Source organism: Carassius gibelio, chromosome B11, assembly GCF_023724105.1.
Source record: "Carassius gibelio isolate Cgi1373 ecotype wild population from Czech Republic chromosome B11, carGib1.2-hapl.c, whole genome shotgun sequence".
NCBI classification, from domain to species: Eukaryota; Metazoa; Chordata; class Actinopteri; order Cypriniformes; family Cyprinidae; genus Carassius; species Carassius gibelio.
This window is the reverse complement of record NC_068406.1, coordinates 7,716,054-7,737,734: the sequence shown is the minus strand read 5'-3', so window position 1 is coordinate 7,737,734 and position 21,681 is coordinate 7,716,054. Positions and strand designations below refer to the sequence as shown.

The 21,681-nt window shown below is 38.7% G+C and overlaps 1 protein-coding gene across 2 annotated transcripts in view; it reads right to left on the bottom strand.

Annotated features, from left to right (window-relative positions):
• LOC127967973 (receptor-type tyrosine-protein phosphatase gamma) overlaps positions 1-21,681 on the bottom strand; it is a 225,749-nt gene that overhangs the window by 33,782 nt on the left and 170,286 nt on the right. For both annotated transcript variants that reach the window (XM_052568742.1, XM_052568743.1), the window contains exons 7-12: positions 16,518-16,675; positions 12,993-13,185; positions 4,888-5,072; positions 2,178-2,286; positions 2,021-2,070; positions 407-1,184 (exon numbers count right to left, since the gene is read on the bottom strand). In XM_052568742.1, the coding sequence (XP_052424702.1) occupies positions 407-1,184; positions 2,021-2,070; positions 2,178-2,286; positions 4,888-5,072; positions 12,993-13,185; positions 16,518-16,675 (1,473 nt within the window). The remainder of the gene's footprint in view (positions 1-406; positions 1,185-2,020; positions 2,071-2,177; positions 2,287-4,887; positions 5,073-12,992; positions 13,186-16,517; positions 16,676-21,681) is intronic.

Here is a 21,681-nt window from a genome sequence, read left to right as displayed (position 1 = left end):
TAAAATAAAATAAAATAATTGAGAAATGTGGCCTTGGCATCTACAGTAATTAATTAATTGATTTTTGTTTAATGTGTTTTACTTTTAGTTAGCTACAATAACCCTGTTCCATGATCATTTTTATATATTTTTATTTATGTACACTTGTCCAGTTTTTTTCTCTTTTTGAATATTTTAATGGAGAAAATATGAGTAAAAACTTTTTTTTAAATTCAGATCCTTAAATCATGAACAACTGCAAAGGTCCTGGGGCCTCGGATTTTGTTGTGAATGTTGGGCCTTGGAGCCAAAAAAGAGATCAGAAACCTGAAGCCCCCCTTTGGGTGGTCCAGGACAGCATGCTACTAACTAATCCATGCTCCCACAGCCAGACAAGGTCGACTAGAAATAAGGGCTTGTTTCTAACCTGTCAGTATAGAGAAAGGAGGCATGTGTTTTCGGTCTTCTCTGCTGGGTTTGCTGGTATAAGCCGTGATGTCTGGGGTCTCTTTTACTGCGGTCACATTATCATCACCCACTGGATCTCTGGTTGGCAGCACCTGTGTGTCCTCTTCCCTTAATGTGTGTGTGTTGTCCTCCAGATGATCCTCCGGGACACTAGATGGCGCTGTGGAGTTTTCTGGCCTCCTGTTTTCTCCTTTCTCTTTCGCCGTTGAATCCGGTGCTGCTGTGGGCGGATCTTTTGTCACAGTGCTGTTCGTCTGTTTTTCAACATCGTCTGGAACTCTGGCGTCTTTACTGTCGGCACTCTTCTCCTCATCCTCTTCCTCTTCTTCTTCTCCGTTCTTTTCTGCATCCTCATCCTCACCCTTCCCTCCCTTATCTCCTCCGTCGTCCGATCCGTCGTTCTCTGCGGCTGTGGTAGTGTCTGCGTCGGAGGCCGGTGAGGGGGTCGCTTCTGTGGTGGTCACCATGGGTTTAGCTGGGGTCTGGCGGCTGGAGGGCGGAGGTCTGGTGGGCCAGACGGAGCTGGGGAAGGAGGAAATGACCCCACCACTGAAACCCAACCCCGCCAGGAGGGTACTGGTCACCACAGACGCCACCGTCGCTTGGCTGCCGCTGGAAGAGGGGCCGATGCCGGTGGCCATTGAAACGAAGGAGAACGGAAGACCAGAGGAAGTCCAAGTGGAGGAGCCGGAGCTGATGGGTGCCATGTCTGCCGAGGATGCTGGGGACACAGTTGGCTAGAGACAGAGAGAAATGGCATTTTATTAACACTACTACATTGATTCCAAAAGAGAAAATCTGTGCACATCATGTGAGTAAAATAGACCTAAACCGGATGAGGACCAACAGAATAACAGGTTCCAGGCCATTTTTTTGTCATCTTTTTCATGCATAGCTATGGATCTGTATGGAGTTCTAATGTGCAATTAATGTATCTAAGATAAATATATATATATATATATATATATATATATATATATATATATATATATATATATATATATATATATAAAATATATAAATATTATAATTATTATAAAATGATTTGCAATGGAATACATTTATATTACTTCATAAGAAATAAAAATTAAAAAGGGAAAAATATTCAAAAAGATAAAAACCTTTAAATTAAGAGTAACATGTTTGAGGCCACTTTCAAGTAATAAATTGTATATTGTATATTACAGACTTGTAATAACATTTGATATGGAAAATAAATTCACATTTTTATTAATTTTAATAATATAAATTAGAATAAATCCTCTACACACACACACACACACACACACATACACACACACACACACACACACACACATATATATATATATATATATATATATATATATATATATATATATATAAAATTTTACTGTAAACATTTATAAAGTTAATTTTTAAATCTTTATAATAGTAATAATAAAAATAATAATGGTGATAATAATAATATATTTATAATCCATGTACTTTTTATAGTATTATTACAATTATTCTTTACATTGTTAAATAAAAAATATAAAAACATACAGGTATAGAGACTGTGCTGCCACCTGCTGGACAGATGTAAACTTACCATCCCAGTTTTGACTATTCTTGTGCCTTCAAATATCCTGGTGGTGTTGGCTACCATAACAAAGGAGACAAACATGAGTGAGAGGCAGCGCTTTTAAAAGCGACACCTAGCCTAGCATTCATCAAAGCCTCGTCTGTGCGCAGGCGCAGCCCTGTACCTCTGAAGAGCATGCTCTGGCTGAAGTCACTGCGCTTGTCGTTCAAACACACCGCCTGGACGCGGAACAGGTACAGCACATCCGGCGACACCGGGGTGATGACGGCCTCCTGAAACACACACACACACACACACATTGTCACAATGTCATGGACAGACACGCCTCTGAAAAGTCAGTCTGGAAGGGTTATCATCCAAAGCTTCCAGTCAAAACACAAAAGAAGAACGCTAGACACACTTTGAAGCGCGACCTCTCCTGACAGAGGTCTGGAGGCTGAAGGTGAACAGCTTGTTCTCTTCTCCTTCACTTGACGCTAACACCTTTCTTCTCAAGTCATTAGCATTGAAAACAGACAGTCTCTATCAGTCTCTCCCTCACATAACATTCATTACCACCTAAAGCACCTCCGAGCCGCTCAGCTGGGACACAAAGGCATTGCGATTCAGCGAGAGAGGCGCTGATTTATTTTTAAAGGCTGTTCAGATAATGTAAGCCTTCATCAATACATCATTCAACATGATTAGGATGTTTCAGAGAAAATATTTACATTACATTAGTATATAGTCAATGTCAAATGAACTATATGATAGTTTGTGTGTAATAATACGAGGAGACACAGTATTTAAGTTTTGATTCTATATTAATGGCGCTTCCTAAGGCGAATATCTCTTATTATTGCTAAACACCTGCATGATGTGGTATACACTGTACTTTTACTGATAGCTGATACTAATAAAACAAAGAACACACAAAGGGTAGTGCATATTAAATTACGCCTCTAGCAACACACTTGATTAACAAATCTAGATTGATGGTCAGATACGGGCACTTTTTAACAATATTTCCCTCATTGCTGCTCGCTGGTCTCTGTCTGAACCTCACTCGGGCAGCCTGATTTCATCTCGGAGAAATGAAGATTCAATACAATTCTAAGTGTATGAGCAATAGCCATTATCATAACTCACTGCACCTCTGCTGAAAAGAGCCCCGGTTCTTGAGGGATTTGTAAATCTTACGCTAAGTAAATGGCGTCAGTCCCTTTCCACTCCAACACCTTTCTGATTTATGCAGAGTTTGACTCTATTTCATTCTGCAGAAGACCCCAACTCAAATATTACTTTATGGTGTTAGGTTATTATTAATGAAAAGGAGTAAAGACTCCTTCTCTATTGATCTGGCGAGCAGTCGCTCGAAAATCGAGTCGGTTGCTAATTTGACCCAGATAGAAGCGTCCTGGGACGAGAGAGGAAATAAAAATGGAAATGAAGAACTTAAAAGAAAGGAAAAAGGGAGGAGGAACAGGAAAAAAAAATAGAAAGGGATTTGGGAAAGGAGGGAATGGTGCGGCTCTGATGATATTCCGAGATTGGGATGCCATGCCATTTTCAGAAAAACTGCACACTGGAATGTTTGGGAACAAAACGACTTCATTTCTTTGTACCGTTTTGCACTCAGCCTGTAATACATTTCACACCCCCCCAGAGTGTGCTCGGTGGAAACTCGAGAGAAATGAGTGTAAAATACATCTCCACCTCTTAAATAGTTTTAGTGCATAAGTATTTTCAAATGGTGGGCCCCAAGGTCGGTGTCTACCGCTGCGGCCCCCTGCTGACGACCTAAAATACAGTCTTTATTCACAGTCACACTCACTGCGCTTCTGCAAACATGGATCTGAGGCTCTAGCGGAGGAGAGATTACAGGATATTATCCAGGAGTTAGGGGTTTACAGACGTGATAACAACACCCGCGCATGCCAGTTTGTTTTCCAAGAACAGACTGCACAAATCTGAAATGTGAAATGCTTAAAAACAAGAACAATTCTAAAAGTAGGTTATAACTTTTTATATATATGTGTGTGTGTGTGTGTGTGTGTGTGAATGGATAAATTTGTAACATTAGGGAAGTTAAACATTGCATATACTATTTTATGCTGTATAACAGTGATATTTTATCATTTTTAGGGGATTTTTGTTTTGGTATAGATGACCAACAAACATGATAATGTCTTCTAATGAATATTCAGTTTGTGCATTTCATAACCCACTTTATGAATATTCAGTGTGACGCAAATGCAATTTAACGCTGTCTTTAAAGACACGTATTTAATCAACAGTTGGGCTTACTGTGAGATATTTTGGTAAAGATCATCAGTAAAAAAAAAAAAAAACACACACACACAACCCCTCACCAACATTGTTTCCTACTGAATACTTAGTTTAACAGAAACTCTTTCGGGAACACATACTGTGTTCCCGAATAAACTCCTTAAGTGCTGCTTACTGAATGAAAGTAAGGTCATTGTTATAGTACAGTAGTTATGTTTAGGTACTGTGTAGAATAAGTCCCTAAGACATTATATTAATAAGCAACTAGTTAAAAGTGAATAGTGCTCTCTAATCTAAACTGTTACCAGTTTAAATCACATTATGGAAGTAAAAAATGTTTCATATTCGATTTAATGCTGTCTTTAAAGTATAAGCAGCATATTTGATCATTTTCTGGGAGATATTGTGGTATAGATGACCAATGAATACGCAAAAGCAAACACAACCCATCACCACTATTGTTTCCCAAAAAATATCCAGTTTAACTTGGAAATATGTCACATTCCAGAAGTTAAGTGTGTTGTGAATGCTATTTGAGTTTTATATATATGTAGGAATTATTGTGAGATATTGTTATATGGATGACCATTACACACATTCCTCACCAGTTTCTGATCGCTCCCTTTGACGTAGGTCTCCTCATATGACTCATCGTTTCTGGTCCAGCTGTAGGAAATGTGGTAGCTGATGATGGGCGGATCGTAGGTGATCTCCGGACGGGACCATCGGACGAAAAGCGCCGTCTTGTTCATGTGCTGGACGTTCATGTTGATCGGGGCACTGCTGCATGCTGTGTGAAAGACAGAAAAAGAAAAAAACGAAATGTGTGTTTTATCTCTTTGCCACCTCTCTAACCTTGAGCTCCATTAGTGCCCTTAGATCCCACAGCCACTAGATGGCTCTGTTACACCACTGACTACATCTACTCCGCTTTCACGTGTCCTGAATTGTGTCATGCCCTCTGTAAACACTAGCAGCATCCAAGATGCAGTTAATCTCTCCAGCCGAATGTGTTTAATCACGGAGCATGCCACAGTTTCTGCCGGCTGACAGCGTGCGTGGGGGTGGGCTTCTATTCGTAGAGAATCTGACAGAAGAAGCCCTAAATTTTCTTTAGTTTTGGTCTTCCTAGACAAACACACACACACACACACACACACACACACACACACACACACACACACACACACACACACACACGGAACACTCCCTCCCACAGCCACAGGGGAGCCATTACATCCAAAACAATGCTAATTAAACTAATTCTACCATCACTCCTCACGCCGAAGCCTCTATTAGCTCTAATCATAAGAGAAGTAATAGTGACTACAGCCGTAATCATACTGCATTAAGAACACAGTGATGCCTGCCCTGACTTTCACACAGATGGCATGCATTCGTGATTACAGCACGCAAACGTGAGTGTGACCTTTGAGGATGGAAGCTTGTCCTTTAAATAAGACCTCATAGACAGTTCAACAGCCAGGAAGTTTATAGGGGAATTATGTTCGAAAGCTCATGGAAATCCCAATTTGCATACTATTAAACCTAGATGATGTTCAAGAATAAAAGCAGTGGGTTTCAAATCGTGGTACACTAAATTATAGGATGCTAGAAGTATGCAGGCAGTACTATTAATACTGCCCACAACTCCTTGCGCAATGACAGATGAGTTTAAGATGTTCTCTTTTCCTGTTTATTAAAGTCAGGAATGCTGCTGCATCACTTTTTAATGTACAGATCTATAAGCTAAGCAATAATGAATTGCAAACCCTAATGCAAACAGTGTGTAACAAGTGAGTTTGTCCCAAAACCTGCAGAGTGTTTTATTTCTTCCTCAAAAAGTATGCACTTTCCCATCATCAGCAAAGTACATACAGCACTTTTAACGTATATCATAAGCATCGATTGGGATGCAGGAACAGTAATATATGGGATGCTTAAAGGCTGTTCACACCAACAGGACTGTTTGGCACAAAATTTTGGTCTGTATTTGCATGTAATAGATCTTAAAAACAGGAGACGGACTGAAAAAAAAAATCACCTTCTTATAGTAGGTGATGCTATCATGAAATACTTTAATGTGCAGTTATTATACAGTATTGTTCAAAATAATAGCAGTACAATGTGACTAACCAGAATAATCAAGGTTTTTAGTATATTTTTTATTGCTACGTGGCAAACAAGTTACCAGTAGGTTCAGTAGATTGTCAGAAAACAAACAAGACCCAGCATTCATGATATGCACGCTCTTAAGGCTGTGCAATTGGGCAATTAGTTGAAAGGGGTGTGTTCAAAAAAATAGCAGTGTCTACCTTTGACTGTACAAACTCAAAACTATTTTGTACAAACATTTTTTTTTTCTGGGATTTAGCAATCCTGTGAATCACTAAACTAATATTTAGTTGTATGACCACAGTTTTTTAAAACTGCTTGACATCTGTGTGGCATGGAGTCAACCAACTTGTGGCACCTCTCAGCTGTTATTCCACTCCATGATTCTTTAACAACATTCCACAATTCATTCACATTTCTTGGTTTTGCTTCAGAAACAGCATTTTTGATATCACCCCACAAGTTCTCAATTGGATTAAGGTCTGGAGATTGGGCTGGCCACTCCATAACATTAATTTTGTTGGTTTGGAACCAAGACTTTGCCCGTTTACTAGTGTGTTTTGGGTCATTGTCTTGTTGAAACAACCATTTCAAGGGCATGTCCTCTTCAGCATAGGGCAACATGACCTCTTCAAGTATTTTAACATATGCAAACTGATCCATGATCCCTGGTATGCGATAAATAGGCCCAACACCATAGTAGGAGAAACATGCCCATATCATGATGCTTGCACCTCCATGCTTCACTGTCTTCACTGTGTACTGTGGCTTGAATTCAGAGTTTGGGGGTCGTCTCACAAACTGCCTGTGGCCCTTGGACCCAAAAAGAACAATTTTACTCTCATCAGTCCACAAAATGTTCCTCCATTTCTCTTTAGGTCAGTTGATGTGTTCTTTGGCAAATTGTAACCTCTTCTGCACATGCCTTTTTTTTAACAGAGGGACTTTGCGGGGGATTCTTGAAAATAGATTAGCTTCACACAGACGTCTTCTAACTGTCACAGTACTTACAGGTAACTCCAGACTGTCTTTGATCATCCTGGAGGTGATCATTGGCTGAGCCTTTGCCATTCTGGTTATTCTTCTATCCATTTTGATGGTTGTCTTCCGTTTTCTTCCACGTCTCTCTGGTTTTGCTCTCCATTTTAAGGCATTGGAGATCATTTTAGCTGAACAGCCTATCATTTTTTGCACCTCTTTATAGGTTTTCCCCTCTCTAATCAACTTTTTAATCAAAGTACGCTGTTCTTCTGAACAATGTCTTGAACGACCCATTTTCCTCAGCTTTCAAATGCATGTTCAACAAGTGTTGGCTTCATCCTTAAATAGGGGCCACCTGATTCACACCTGTTTCTTCACAAAATTGATGACCTCAGTGATTGAATGCCACACTGCTATTTTTTTGAACACACCCCTTTCAACTAATTCAACTAATTGCCCAATTGCACAGCCTTAAGAGCGTGCATATCATGAATGCTGGGTCTCATTTGTTTTCTGAGAATCTACTGAACCTACTGGTAACTTGTTTGCCACGTAGCAATAAAAAAATATACGAAAAACCTTGATTATTCTGGTTAGTCACATTGTACTGCTATTATTTTGAACAATACTGTATAAAGTGCTATCACTTCCTGTTTCTGACACCCGATTGTCATGATAAATCTTGTTTTCAAACAACTTTTTGATACTTTATGATTTCCTACCAAGGAATTTAACATTTAACATCCATTTAACATGGACATGGACTTATTCCACACAATACACCACACAAATGTTTATATATGCTAAAAGCAATCATAAGATAATCGTCAAAAGGAATTTGACTAAATTTGACTTAATTTACTTAGGATTGGAGAACATTGATCTGACTGATGTATGATATCATGTATCATACATCATTTTTCACATTTTTTACATGATTGTTTAAATAACAAAATGTTCAACAGAATTCAGAGAAATCATCCGAAGAAAAGCCTCCATCCATGTATCTGTGCAGCACATCCCTACTCTCTCGTCCCACTCAGAAACACAGTCGCAGAGGTTACTGCGCTAGAGTGCAGGTCTCTTATGAGATGCACGGAGAAACATTTAATAAAAAGGCCATCTATGGCCCTCCGGCTTGTTGACCATGGAGAGTGAGATTAATGGAGGGATGTAGCAGGAAAGGAGAAAAGGTGAGAGCAGAAGTCAAATTAGAGAGAGAGAAAGTGCAAAACTCTGTTAACCTTGAGCGGCTGTTTAGAAAAAGACCAGTTTAAAGGAACAGTTCACATGAACAAGAATATTCTTACATTGGATGGAAAAATATGCAGGTTTTAAACAACAGAAGAGTGAAAATAAACACAACTGTATCTCAAAGCAAGTGTGTGCAGTAGCCACACAAGTACTGGCATTTATTACGCACATTTTAGCTTGAAATACTGAATGTAAAAAAAGAAGAAAAAAAAATCCAACTGATGCATTTCCCAGCTGGACACACTCACAGGTGGGAATGTGTGCTGCTTCAAAGTCTGTACTATATTCTGATAAAACTGATTCGGTTGTTTTGCCTACTGTGAGGGAGAGTTCAGCTATGATCCGGCGCATCTTTTGAATTAATCGAAGCTGACAAAAAGTTCAGCTCCGGCCTGCAGGCACCATTGATATGCTTCTGTTTTCAGCTTCTATCACACTATTACTCCACCCTATCATCCTTTTGTCTTCATTCTATCCTTTCTGTTCCCTTTTTATTTTTCGATGACAGCGCACAGCATCCACAGTCAATTTTGCACAGAGCTGAAATTAAGCGTATAACCAGGGAGCGATAAGAGAAGTGTTTCTCTCTTCATATTACAGTTTTAGAATATTTCCAAACACAATAATTAATTATATTTCTGATTCAGTATGTGCTGGAATTTAAACAGCTGTTTAGGAGGATCGGTGCAGTTTCAGTAATCCAAATCACCCGGATTTGTCTGGATCCGGGTTATCAAGCTGGTCAGACAGAAAGAGTTTAACCCAGTGGTTCCCAACCCTGGTCCTAGAGGCACCCCAGAACGGCACATTTCGCATACCTCCTTTCTCTGACACACCAATTTCAGGTCTTGAAGTCTCTTTTGATGAGCTGATGACCTGAATCAGGTGTGTTTGATTAAGGAGACATGCAAAACGTGCAGTGTTGGGGTGCCTCAAGGACTAGTGTTGGGAACCATTAGTTTAATAGACGATGTGGGTGATCAGCTCTCTGTGCTTCTTCAGTAACTGGTACTTTTGTGCCTGAGGACTTTTAATTTCTCCATGAGTGGATATACACATATTACAGAAGAAAATGTGGCATTTTCAGTTTTCTTTCTCTGAACCAATATATGTAATGCAAGTTATATATATATTAAAAAAGTCATTTCCACAACAAAATGACTGGTATGTTGATTGTGGTGGAAATGTTATGATCTGTGGAGTATTTGGCCATATAGTTTTAGAATAAATGGTCAATTACTTTGTCTTGCTAAGGCTAATTTAATTAGCTATTTTAGCATTTAGCTTACTAAAGCCAATCTGCCAAAAATTACACGTTGTGGAATGTGCCACTCCATGACGTAATAGTGTGCCTAAAAAGGATAAAAAAGAGAATTGTGTCCAAAAAAAAACAAAACATGAAGAGCTGATGTAAAACCTTTTGTATTGATCTCCATCTTCAAGACGTCAAGATGTCATTAAGGCGATGAGGAAGGTGTCATCTTTCTGCTTTGCCATTTGTGTACTGTGATCTGTGTCTGAGGTGTGGGGAATGAGGCATTGTACTTGGACCATGGATCACTAGGCAAGATTTTATGAACATGTGAGCAAACTGTAAATGAGAGGCGCTACCGCAGTACAATTCCAGGGCCAATCAATATCTGTTAAAGCCCTCTAGATATTACGTTCCACAATGTACAGGGAAAGAGTAGGATGAGTGTTTTGTGTATATGGGGTAAACAACCTTTGTCTGTACTGAAAGGTAGTGGGTGTGTATTTTTGTTTGCCAGTTTGTGTGGATCAAATATTCCCATGAGAAAAACGGCCATCATAAAGGGATGTAAAAATGACAGTAGGGATGCTTGTTAGTTTGTTAGGGTTAAATCCCTGTCACATGACCCACGTCAGGGCTTCAGTGCTCCTCTTAACACAAGCGTCAAGCACCACTGTGATCTCCACGTGAAAAATCATTTTCATGAGGTTGCTAGGCAGCAAGAAAACGGGAAGTGTAGACTGTAAACGGGGACAGAATTACCTAATAAGAAGATTACAGCAGGAAAAAGTCCTGGTGTTTGTGTATGTCAGGATATGTCTTCGATGCAGGGTGGGATATCAAAATTTAGGCTTACAATAGCAGTCAAAAATTCTATACCTTACGTAACAATTAAACAGTTTGCTGGCAAGTTAAATGAAACTAGAGCTGTCAATAGATTTAACAATTCAATATGAATAAAAATGTGTAGTATATTAGTATATCTGCCAGCGCAAACTGTCTTTTGTTGTTAAAATAGTAATGTCAGGATTTACTAAAGACATGCAGTGAAGAATTAGAGCTGAAAAGGCATGGACACTGTTATTTTTGCACCTTACCTTTATTGAATATGCATTTGTAGGATTTTTCATTTCATGCTATGCGATTTACTAATGTTTGTACTAGTCAAATTACTGGTATTTGCGCCATTATTTATAGAGGTAGTTTACAGTTTTTTTTCTCTAGGCTTGATTGTGTTTATGGGGTGTAGTTTAACATGTGTTTATGCTTCGTTTTTTTAAAAACGCCTTATTTTTCACACAATTTACCTTTATTCCACAACGACCTGTCCTTTCTCTGACAAATGTCTTGATTTATTTCCTGTTATTATAAAGCCCCTCCCTCAGAAATAAGCAATGGGCTGAGATTGGTCAGCTGGCTCAATGTGTTGTGATTCGCTAAACCGCCTCTACAGCGTGTCTGAACATCCCGCTCCTCAAGCTCAGAATGTGCTCTGGTTGTATTGTAAACTATGACGTCCTCTATATTGCTTATCAATTTGAGCCCCATAGAGACGCAGAGAGACTATTAATAAAGAGGATCGTGTAGAACCTGTGCAAGCACGGCTCTTAATAAAATGTTTGTTTGTTGTTGTCTCATACATTTAGATACGCTGTTGTTTGCAAATACTAGTGCTTCTGTTAGATTTTAATACATGGTTTAAGCTTTAGTACAGCACAGCAAATGTACGCGTTTCCATGTATAACGCTTCTCATTGCTTTGTGAAAATAAGTGTATACATCGAACAGTTTGTTGGAGCTGATCTGATGATCTAAATGAGAGAGAGAGAGAAGGAGAGAGAGAGAGATGCAGGGCAGGGCAGAGCGATGCGAGGAACCGGATTGAGAACCTGCTTTATTGGTTTTGAAACTGAATCGCGATTCATATATGCACAGATTTTTACGTGCACCCCTATTTTTCTCTTCCTCTTCTCTAAAGCAAGCAGCATCTTTGTTGCGTGTTCCAGGGAGTGGGGTTTATCTGGGTTTGTGACGTAATGGACCTGGGAAGAGGCTCTTTGTAGCCCATTGACAGCTGTTTTTGTAGGCATTCAACTGCCTGAACTTTAAAAGATGAGATCTCCGTTTGCATTGAACTTTCAGCGCTGCAACTTTGCAGATATTGTTTATGCGCAAACAGCAGCATTACAAATTAACTAGCGTTAAAAATGTGAAATCGCAATCAACCCCCCTTAACACCCCAAAAAAGCATGTCTTAAAGCAGCCGGTAATTTGTGCTGCTCTTGGTAGATTGCTCTGGTCATTATGGAAATGATATGGTTGCGTCTCTTTTCTGTAATGTGCACATTGTCAGTAAATCACACGCAGAATTTTCCACTCCCATCTGCGCTTTTATGGAATTGCAATCTAACGCTAATTTGCCATTTAGTGAATCTGGCCCTTATGACGGAAAATACTAAATAATGTGTAATTGTTGGGTACATTTAATATAAAAATATTCACACTACCGTCTGGGGTCAGAAAATTGTTCTTGGAAGAAGTTACTTATGCGCACCATGGCTACAGTACCATTATTACACAAAAAACATAAGCCGAATGAAAGACCCCTTCACGATATAGAATTGAATGTGTGTGTTTATCTGAATGCTTCAACCACTGGTGTCCACATACTCTCAAAAGACACCAAAGCAGCTGTCTTTTGGACACGAGTAGGGGTGAGAAAAACAGCGTGTCCTTGAAAAGCTACAGTCCTGTGCATTTCTTATGAGCGTGGCTGCCACATGGAGCAGAGAAATGTGCAAGGAAATAGGCAAGTAAAGACAGAGCGTCTAATGACACAATAGCAGAGGACGGCACCATATGCCACCTACTCACTCTCATTACACACACGCACTCACAGACACTGACACACACGCGCTTGCTCTTGCATTATGCGATGCATTATGAGTAAGCACTAATGAGGGAAATCTGAATCTATTTGAATCTAAATTTGTATCCAGACAGAGTCTAGAGCTCATGAATACAGGGTACATGATTCGAAGTCATGATATATAAACATCTGGCTTGATAGAAGCTGCCAGCCAATCAGCTGTCAGGAGAGCCCGCCCACCTTTAGAAGCATCAGTACCGTACGGGTTCCCCAGGCTGTCAGTCAAGTCAGGCAGCCAAGCGTCTTTGACAGCGGATTTGAAGACCTCTCGGTTGTCCAGACTCTGGAGTGGGCGGAAGTTGTTCCGCAGATATTCCACGGATTTAACATGATCCTGCTGTTCTGTGGTGAAGATGGAGTAGAACGCTTCCAGCTGAGAGAGAAAGAGAGAGAGAGAGTTCAGTATGTTTTTATATCTGACTCTTATTTTTCAGTAAGTCATCTCCCAAGACGGCCGGAGTCTCTTTCCCCCTCCTTCCAAACTAGTGACTCAGAGAAATGTTATTTTAGCTCACAGGCTGATCAAAGCCTGAAAACATGACGACCGTCTGTCTTACTTTCGCCTCTGTGATGCCTCACTAACCTTCTGTCTCCATCCCTCTCCTGCTTTTGTATTAAGGTTTGGATCAAGGCTGTTATGTATACTTATCAGTTCTACACTCAGTAGCTAACTATGCATTACTGACATTGGGGCATTTCTAGTGTATTAAGCACTTATTAACTTTATTAGACTTTTGCATTCGTGTAATTTCTTATAGACAGCTGTCCTGTTTTTAGTTAATGTTAATGTGTTATTAATTGTATAAAATGTGACAAACAGTAATTATGTATGTAATATATTAAGCATATAAAAAATACTATTTTATAATTTTTTACATATATATTTTTTATTTGTTTTCTTTTGAAATTATATGGACGTATATTATATTTTATCTTTGTTTTTATTTTAGCACTGTTTACTAAACATTTTAAAAAAATAATAATAATAATAAAATATATATATATATATATATATATATATATATATATATATATATATATATATATATATATATATATACATTTTTTTTTTTTTTTACTTTTGTTAGTAAGGCTAGTTTTAGTATTTAGTGATATGAAATCAATTTTGATATTATAAAAACCAGCAAAAATTCTATATCACTACATATATTGTCTTTATATCGATACATATCAAAAATCTATATATTGTCTATTTATATAGGATATTTTGGTCATATTGCCAACTCCTAATGGAAATCCTCAAGAGCACTGTCAAATCCTATGTACATTCCAGCACCAATACACAACAGATTATGATTTGTGACATCATTTCCTGTGATTGTGGGCTTCACGCCGAGATCCGCTTCATCAATATTTCACTCTAGAATAATTTCCTAATCACAATCCTCATCTATTAATCCCTCGTATGCCAAAACCACGCTTGTAAACAGCTTATTGGGAGTGAGCACCGGCTACAAAACTACGCATCCTATTGTGTACAATACTTAGCGCAGTACTAATCCGGGACAGATTTGTGTGTGTGTTCATGCAATGACTGTGCATCATGAGTAAGAAGGTTAAGTAATCCCTGGTGGGAAATCACAGCAATAGGGCCATTCTGGGTCACACATCTGTGCGTGTGTGAGCGTCACTGCTTAAAAGACAAGTTGGAGTCTGACGGTTGAGTAATCCCTTATGGCTAACCACAGTAACGGGGCATTCTTGGGGCAAACTGCAAGATATGTGTGTGTGATGTCCACATATGCTCCAGATGTTGCAAATGCAGTAGACTGGCTGAGCATCGATCGGCTCTTAAAGCGCCCCAGAGCACCGTCTGTCAGTCTCTGTGACCTACTTCCCGCTTTGATGAAGAACAAAGGAGCAAGAAAACTGGGGAGTGAAGGACAACTGTCTTCCTCCATAGACTCACTTATATCTGCCTCAGCAGTGTTTCCTTTTAAACAAAATCACCCAGAGACGAAAGGGAACAAAAGAACTTTAAGAGGTGTCAAATGAGAGCAGAAAGCTTCTGTGGGCAGCGTTTACGGCTCTACCGAAAGGACCGTGTCTTCCTGTAGAAAGCTCGCTGAGCTGTGACTGTTACATGTTTCACTTCCTACAGTTTTGATCTAATGGGCTCAGAACATTTGGATTCTGATGGGCTTTTATTGCATATTTTTCAGACAAGAAATCAACTATATGTAAAGTCATGTAAATGCCTTCATAAATTATTAAAATTGGTTTACATTTTTGACCATTAGCCTGATTTGACTTGGAATGCAAATTGCTTTTTCAACATTATTACAACGTGCGCAAATCAAAGTTTTGAAATTTGTCAATTCGAGAGTTTTCTTGCTTTGTTTTTTTTTTTATTTGCATTTAAATCCCTAAAATGTAAAGCTTTTAAATGAGTCGAATCTACCGTATGCCACTCTGTCTCAACAGAAATTGTAGCATGTGCAAAACAACATATTAGCCTGGAATAATTTCTCTGTCTATGGGTTTCTTAGTGGTGCATTTGCATTGGATGTGCACCTGTGTTCATCGATGGCTAGACGGAGCGCAAGAAGAGAAGAGAACACTGGGGTATTTTTTTTTTAAAGTAACACATTTTTTTACTCAAAGTTGCGTGATACTAATTGCGGCACACTTGTCAAAGATGTTGTCGATGTACAGGAAAGTCCCATTCAAGATAAGCATAACAGAATTCAGAGAACCATTTACGAATTACGCAATATACAGTTTAATGAATGATTTACGCTGAAATTTGGTACTTCAGTCCGTTGCAGTCTTGTTTCGTAAGTCAAATTAAATATGCGTTATCTGTCTATTTCTGGGTAAAATATATTATTTATCATTACAAAGACTTACGCCATATGGTTACAAACCTTGAAAAGACTTTGAAATAACATGGAATATTTCACGGCCGGATGAGGTTTATACAGCTATCCTTTGATCTGTTATACTTGAGAGCAAAGCCTCTGTTTGCCGTTTCTCTTTTAACACGTGCTGAGATCAGAAGTCACTGAGAGTCCAGAGATGGATCGGTCTCTGATGGAGAACAACCTTCATAAACAGACACTGTGTTCGCTATAAACTTCAGCCCTTACTTATCATATCCTTCTTTGTTTGTTATCTGAGTCTAACAGTGCTGGTAGTGAGAGCCCACCTCACAATATCCAGGATTTCTACTTTAAAACAAGTCCTCTTTCCTCTATACTTTGGTGGAAGTGCACCATGCTCTTCATGCAGCCTGTTAGCATGAAGATGCCCCATTTTTGGTGTTTGGTTTTGTTATATTACAGTGTAAAAGCTCAGCTAGAGACTTGTTCTTATCAATCAGAGCTCAGGAGTATTGCTGAGAGAGAGGACAGGATGCATGTGCGCAAACCAAGCTGGGTGACGCATACTAATGGAGAGGCATGAGTCAGTGTGGCGAAAGTACGTTCCATTAGAACAATAACGGGTATTACACATTGCTCTTTTCTTATATTTCTCATGCTGTTTAACTATTGTCTATCTATCTAATAGATCTCAAACAGTTTTAACTCCTCAGGCTTCTCAACTGGGTCACATGCTCTGTATTATGGGAACCGTGACTTTGAGCTTTGCTTTGAGTACAGATGGCATAATTCGGCTGTTTTTTAAAGACCCAAATAGCATGAATAACCTCAATACACCTTCAAATGTGTATTCTAGACTTACCTGTTTGTAGGAGAGGAACACGGGCCGACTGAAGACGATCCACTCCACCACTTTACTGCAGGGCGGCGTGGTCAAAGAGCCGATGTAACGGTAGTAGCTTCCGATTGAGGACGGCAACAAGTCTCGGAGTACGAAGGGCTCTAGAAATGTCTCTTTTTCTGGAACAACAAAAAAGAACACAAATACATTGAGAACAAGCATTTTATCTGGTTAGTAGTATTTGGCAAAGATACTATTTGTGATGCATATATTGTTACCCTAGTAGAAATGTAATATATTTAAAATACATTTATATCATACTAAGCATAGTTCAAATCTATTATTATATTTCCATATTTGGAGTATTACTTGTGCACAATGCACATTTCTTAATATTAAGCCTAAAATGTGTTTTAATGTCACCATTGATGAGGATTGTATGATCTCTGAATAATATCTGTCTTTAAATGCAAGATTGTTTAAATTGATCCTGAAGTATACTTGCAACAGTTCCACTTTAGCACGATCAAATATACTTCAGAATATCTTTAGTTGGACTTCAGCACTACTTTCACAAAAGTAGAACAAGCACAAAAGTAGTTGTTCCAAATGACCAGACTTTAAGTATATAGTACCTGTGTAGTATACTTAAAGTACAATTGCAGTGTATTTTATTAAGTGCATAATTATGTAAATGTATTTGTAGTATACTTATCATAAAATAAATGTACTTCAAATAAATATATTTTCCATAAATATATTTTCTATTATGGTGTTTTTTTTTTTTTTTTTTTTTTTTTTTAGTTCTTAACAGTTCTAGTAACAAATCTTTCAGTATTTGAGAATAAATGCAATACCTTTACCAAATAATGACATCATTTTGAAAATAAATACAGTTAAAATGATTCTTTTTTAATGAAATTTCACAGTCTTTTACAGGCAGTATATTGTAAATGGAAACAATAAAATAATCAGCCACCACTACACATTTCATTTTGTCTATTTATTTTTTATAAAGCACTTCTGACTCATAATGCTTACCTAGTAATCTGAACAAACAGTTAGTAATTACACTGATCTCACAAGCTCTACAAAAAACATAACACAGTAAGTGTTTGATTCTTTAAGAAAATGACTCACAAGAGTTATTCATTTTAGAATTGGTTGTACTGCACCTGTTGTGCTCTATGGTTTGGATTTGTTTAAAATAATTTGCTCATAAAAGTCCTTCTTTCTGCAATCAGTCCAACATAGTCATACTATGTTCCTCATTTACTTAAAAGAAGTGCTGCATGGCTTGACTCCACTAAAAATAACTGACTCAGAAGTCATTATTTCGGAAATCTACACTAGTCTCACTATTACTGTGCATTTCTGATTCACTAAAAATAAACCTACTCATAAAACTCAATAGTTTGAATCAACACCCTATCATCATGACTGTTGCCTTAGTATGTAAACACTCATATTTATTTTAGAAAGTATGAAACTTTTAATTATGCAGCTTGCTTGTTTGATTATGAAAACTTTTTTTCCTTCCTTTGGTACACAGCAAAATGTAGCAGCTGTAACTTTGAAATTAATCGCTGCATTGTCCTGGAATAGTTTTTCTCCACATGTTGTGTCTGTTGTTAGTTCAAAAAGGGACACGGACCAAACTAAATGTTCGAGCTGTGGATGAGTTGTGCGTTTAGCATTTTAAAGCCACTCAATCCTCGAGAGGACACAATCTGCAGATTTCTACCCATAATCCTCCTCTGACTGAAACACTTATCAGTCCCATCCAACAATGCCTGCCCAACATATGGCTGGCCTGGCGACATGATAAAACGAGAACCGCTGAATTACACAGCTTTCCACTTGAGTATTTCTTGTTCTGATTTCCAAATGCACAAACATTTTGCTTGAAATCAAGATAAACAGATGGAGAAAGTCGATTGGTTTGATGTGCAGCGATGATGACGCACAAAGAATAAAGTACATTGCCAATCTGCTGACCCATATTCCAAACCTTACACTAGGAATCCTGTTCAAAGGAGCTTAGCATGTAAACGCCATCTGATTTTTACAAATATCCTTGTAGGAATTCTAAACATTTGAACATAGTACAGCCTACAGCAAATGTATTGCAATGAGAGCAGTGATGGCCTGGCCAATGATGTCTTCAAAACACCCCTGGATGACTGAATTAATGGACTTGTAATACATTCCATAGAGAAACCGAGAGCTCATTTCAGTGTTTTGATTTATGCACCCTTGAGAAGAGGCATTCGGTTGAGAGAACAATCCTCAACGACTTGTGTGGCGCGCGATGGGACGAACATGAACTCGCAACACTCAACGCCACTACCAATCACAGCAGGGTTTAGAGATACTGTGGTCTGATAGCAGTCTCATTATCACTCACTGAGAGAGAGAGAGAGAGAGAGAGAGAGAGAGCAAAATAAACAGAAGCATGAGCTCATTTACATGCGCCTTGATGTCTAGTGTATAAATGGGGGAGCTAACATGCCTTGTGTTGTGTGTATATTGAAGTTAAGGTTGAATGAATGGTAATCCCCTGAAGGTTGGACTGGGAATGTAGAACTAGAGAGAGAGAAGCTTTCGCCGTGCCTCAGTGGCATGGTAATGGATGCCACAGAGCGCTTTTCTGTCACACACACACACACACAGCCACGGGGCAAACACTCCAGTCACACATCCGTGTCTGGACCCAGCACGCCACCGACTCTCTCCGCCACACGCAGTCCTGTCGCCAAAGCGTCCGTCATGAGGTTACATCAGCTGCTGCGCACTAGGAAAATGTGCACAGCCAGTACAGTAGGGAGGTAATGTTTATATTTTTGGATCTGTCAATTCCCGATCAAATCCCATCCTTGTTACTCATTATAGGGATAGATAGATAGATTCTGTCATTAATTACTAACCCTTATGTAATTCCAAACCTGTAAGATCTTTGAAACACAAATTAAATACAATTTCTGACCCTCCATAGACAGCAATGGAACTGACATGATCCAGGCCAAGAAAGCTAGTAAGGACATCGATAAAATAGACCATGTGACATCAGTGGTTCATTTATTTTATGAAGCTAATAGTTTTTGTGCGCAAAGAAAACTAAAATAACGAATTAAGCATACGTCCTGCTACAGTCATGAACGCGCATCTAAGATAGACAGAAAAGGAGAGGAAATTGTTGAACAAGTCGTTATTTTTGTATTTCTTTGCGTGCAAACAGTATTTTTGTGCGTTCGGAAGATTAATGTAGATCTTATTGGTTTGGAACGACATGAGGGTGAGTAATTAATGACAACTTTCATTTTGGGGTGAACTTTCTCTTTATATATATCCTGTTTTAGGCTGACATGCATTAGAATACAGAAGTAAAATAGTTTTTTTAAATGCTGTTTCATATTGACTTTAAGGGTGCTTTCACACTTGGTTCGCTTGCCTGGTTCGAACCAGAGTTCGATCGCTCCCCCATCCCCCTGCCCCACTGGACTGCGTTCATATTATATTAGGGACTTTAAGCAACAACAGATGTAAACACAACAGTAAAACACAAACAAAAAATATTTAAGAAAAGTGAACAAGAGCCTGTACTGTATTTTGTCACTCAAAAAAGAACATTCAATCATCATAATGGTAGTTCATACAATCTGAGTGGATACATCAATCTCTTTAGAACTGAAACAAAAGGTGTTAGTTAAAAAAAATAAAAATAAACCATAAACCATAAACCATTACTTCCGGACAAATGTGCAAGTTCCCAAGAGGGTAAAGTTTACACTAGATGTAAACATAAGTGCATTGTGAAGCTTGTGCAAAAAATTATGCACAAGTGTAGAAGGCTGCAAAGTTTGTAATACACTTTATGTTACACTTAATATTAGTTTAGGTCAAGCATATACTTGCATGATTAAAATATGAAAGCATTCAAATATTTGTATTACACATACATGCCTATTTGCTTCAGAAGACACTGAATCATCCGCTGGGTTCATATGGATTAATGTCATGAAGGCTGAACATGCTTTTTGGAACATAAACTCTCTGGCACCTTATACATTATATGCATTATATATATGCATTATATAATATAGCATTTTAAGTGTCTTGAATAGTAATTAATGGCATTAGTAGGCATTAATGTGAATATAAATTATTTGAACTAAACTACATTCTCTTGGTAAATAATCCAATAATTAGGTAAATGTGTTTGTGTGTTTGAGCTACTCACTAATTGGTGAATTTGACATGAGCCATGCTTATGTGGTTTAGAATGTCTCGTGGCTTTTCCTATGTCATAAATGTGAACATTTTGATCAAGCTTCTTTGTTTCCATAAATAGCCTGCGTAGACTGGAGAGGGAGCTCAATCTAAAATGCACTTTATGACTTTTCACATCATACTGTGAGGTATTTCCTGTTATCCATTATATGTCCCCTTTTAATAGCTTCAATAACTCTGAAACTACTGTCGTGAGCGAACTCGACCCCAGCCGAGCAGCTCAATACGGACCTCATTTGTCCCCGCCATTGACGTTAAAATGAAGCTTACATGCTTGAATTAAGGATTCGCAAGTGATATATTCCCAGAGGGCCTGTATAATGTGCATGCATGTGTTGCCTCAACTCTATTGTAATCTGAAGCAAATGCAAATGCATTGCTAATCACACTGGGCTGTTCTCACAGAGTGCACAGCCTTGTAACATGCGACTGGGCGTTTGCATGGCACGTCGGCTTCTTCTTAACGTGTAGTTAAATATTTACCGTAGGAGCCTAATGGATGATCGCTTAACAAGACAGCTCTTCCCTTCCTCCAGCCGAGAGCTTTAAATACAGCGTGTAAAATTATTCCTCGTGCTTCTCAACACGGATGCACACCTCTTAAGCACCAAAACTAACCGAACACTGCTCAACATCTAGCCGGATTGGGGAGAAACAGGTTTAAGAATTCACATACGGCCGCGTGCATGTCATTCGAGCTGCAAATCGTTTGGTTCAGCTTCCTGCGCGTAGTGTACATGTTCGTCAGGAGATCAGCAGGTTGAAATTATAGACGTCTGAGCGCTGACAGCGGAGACACGGCTCTGAATATGTGCAGACCCCCTGCTCCTATCTGTCTGGGATAAAAAGAATGAACGCAGCTCTGTCCCACCTCCCACCGAGAACACACACACAT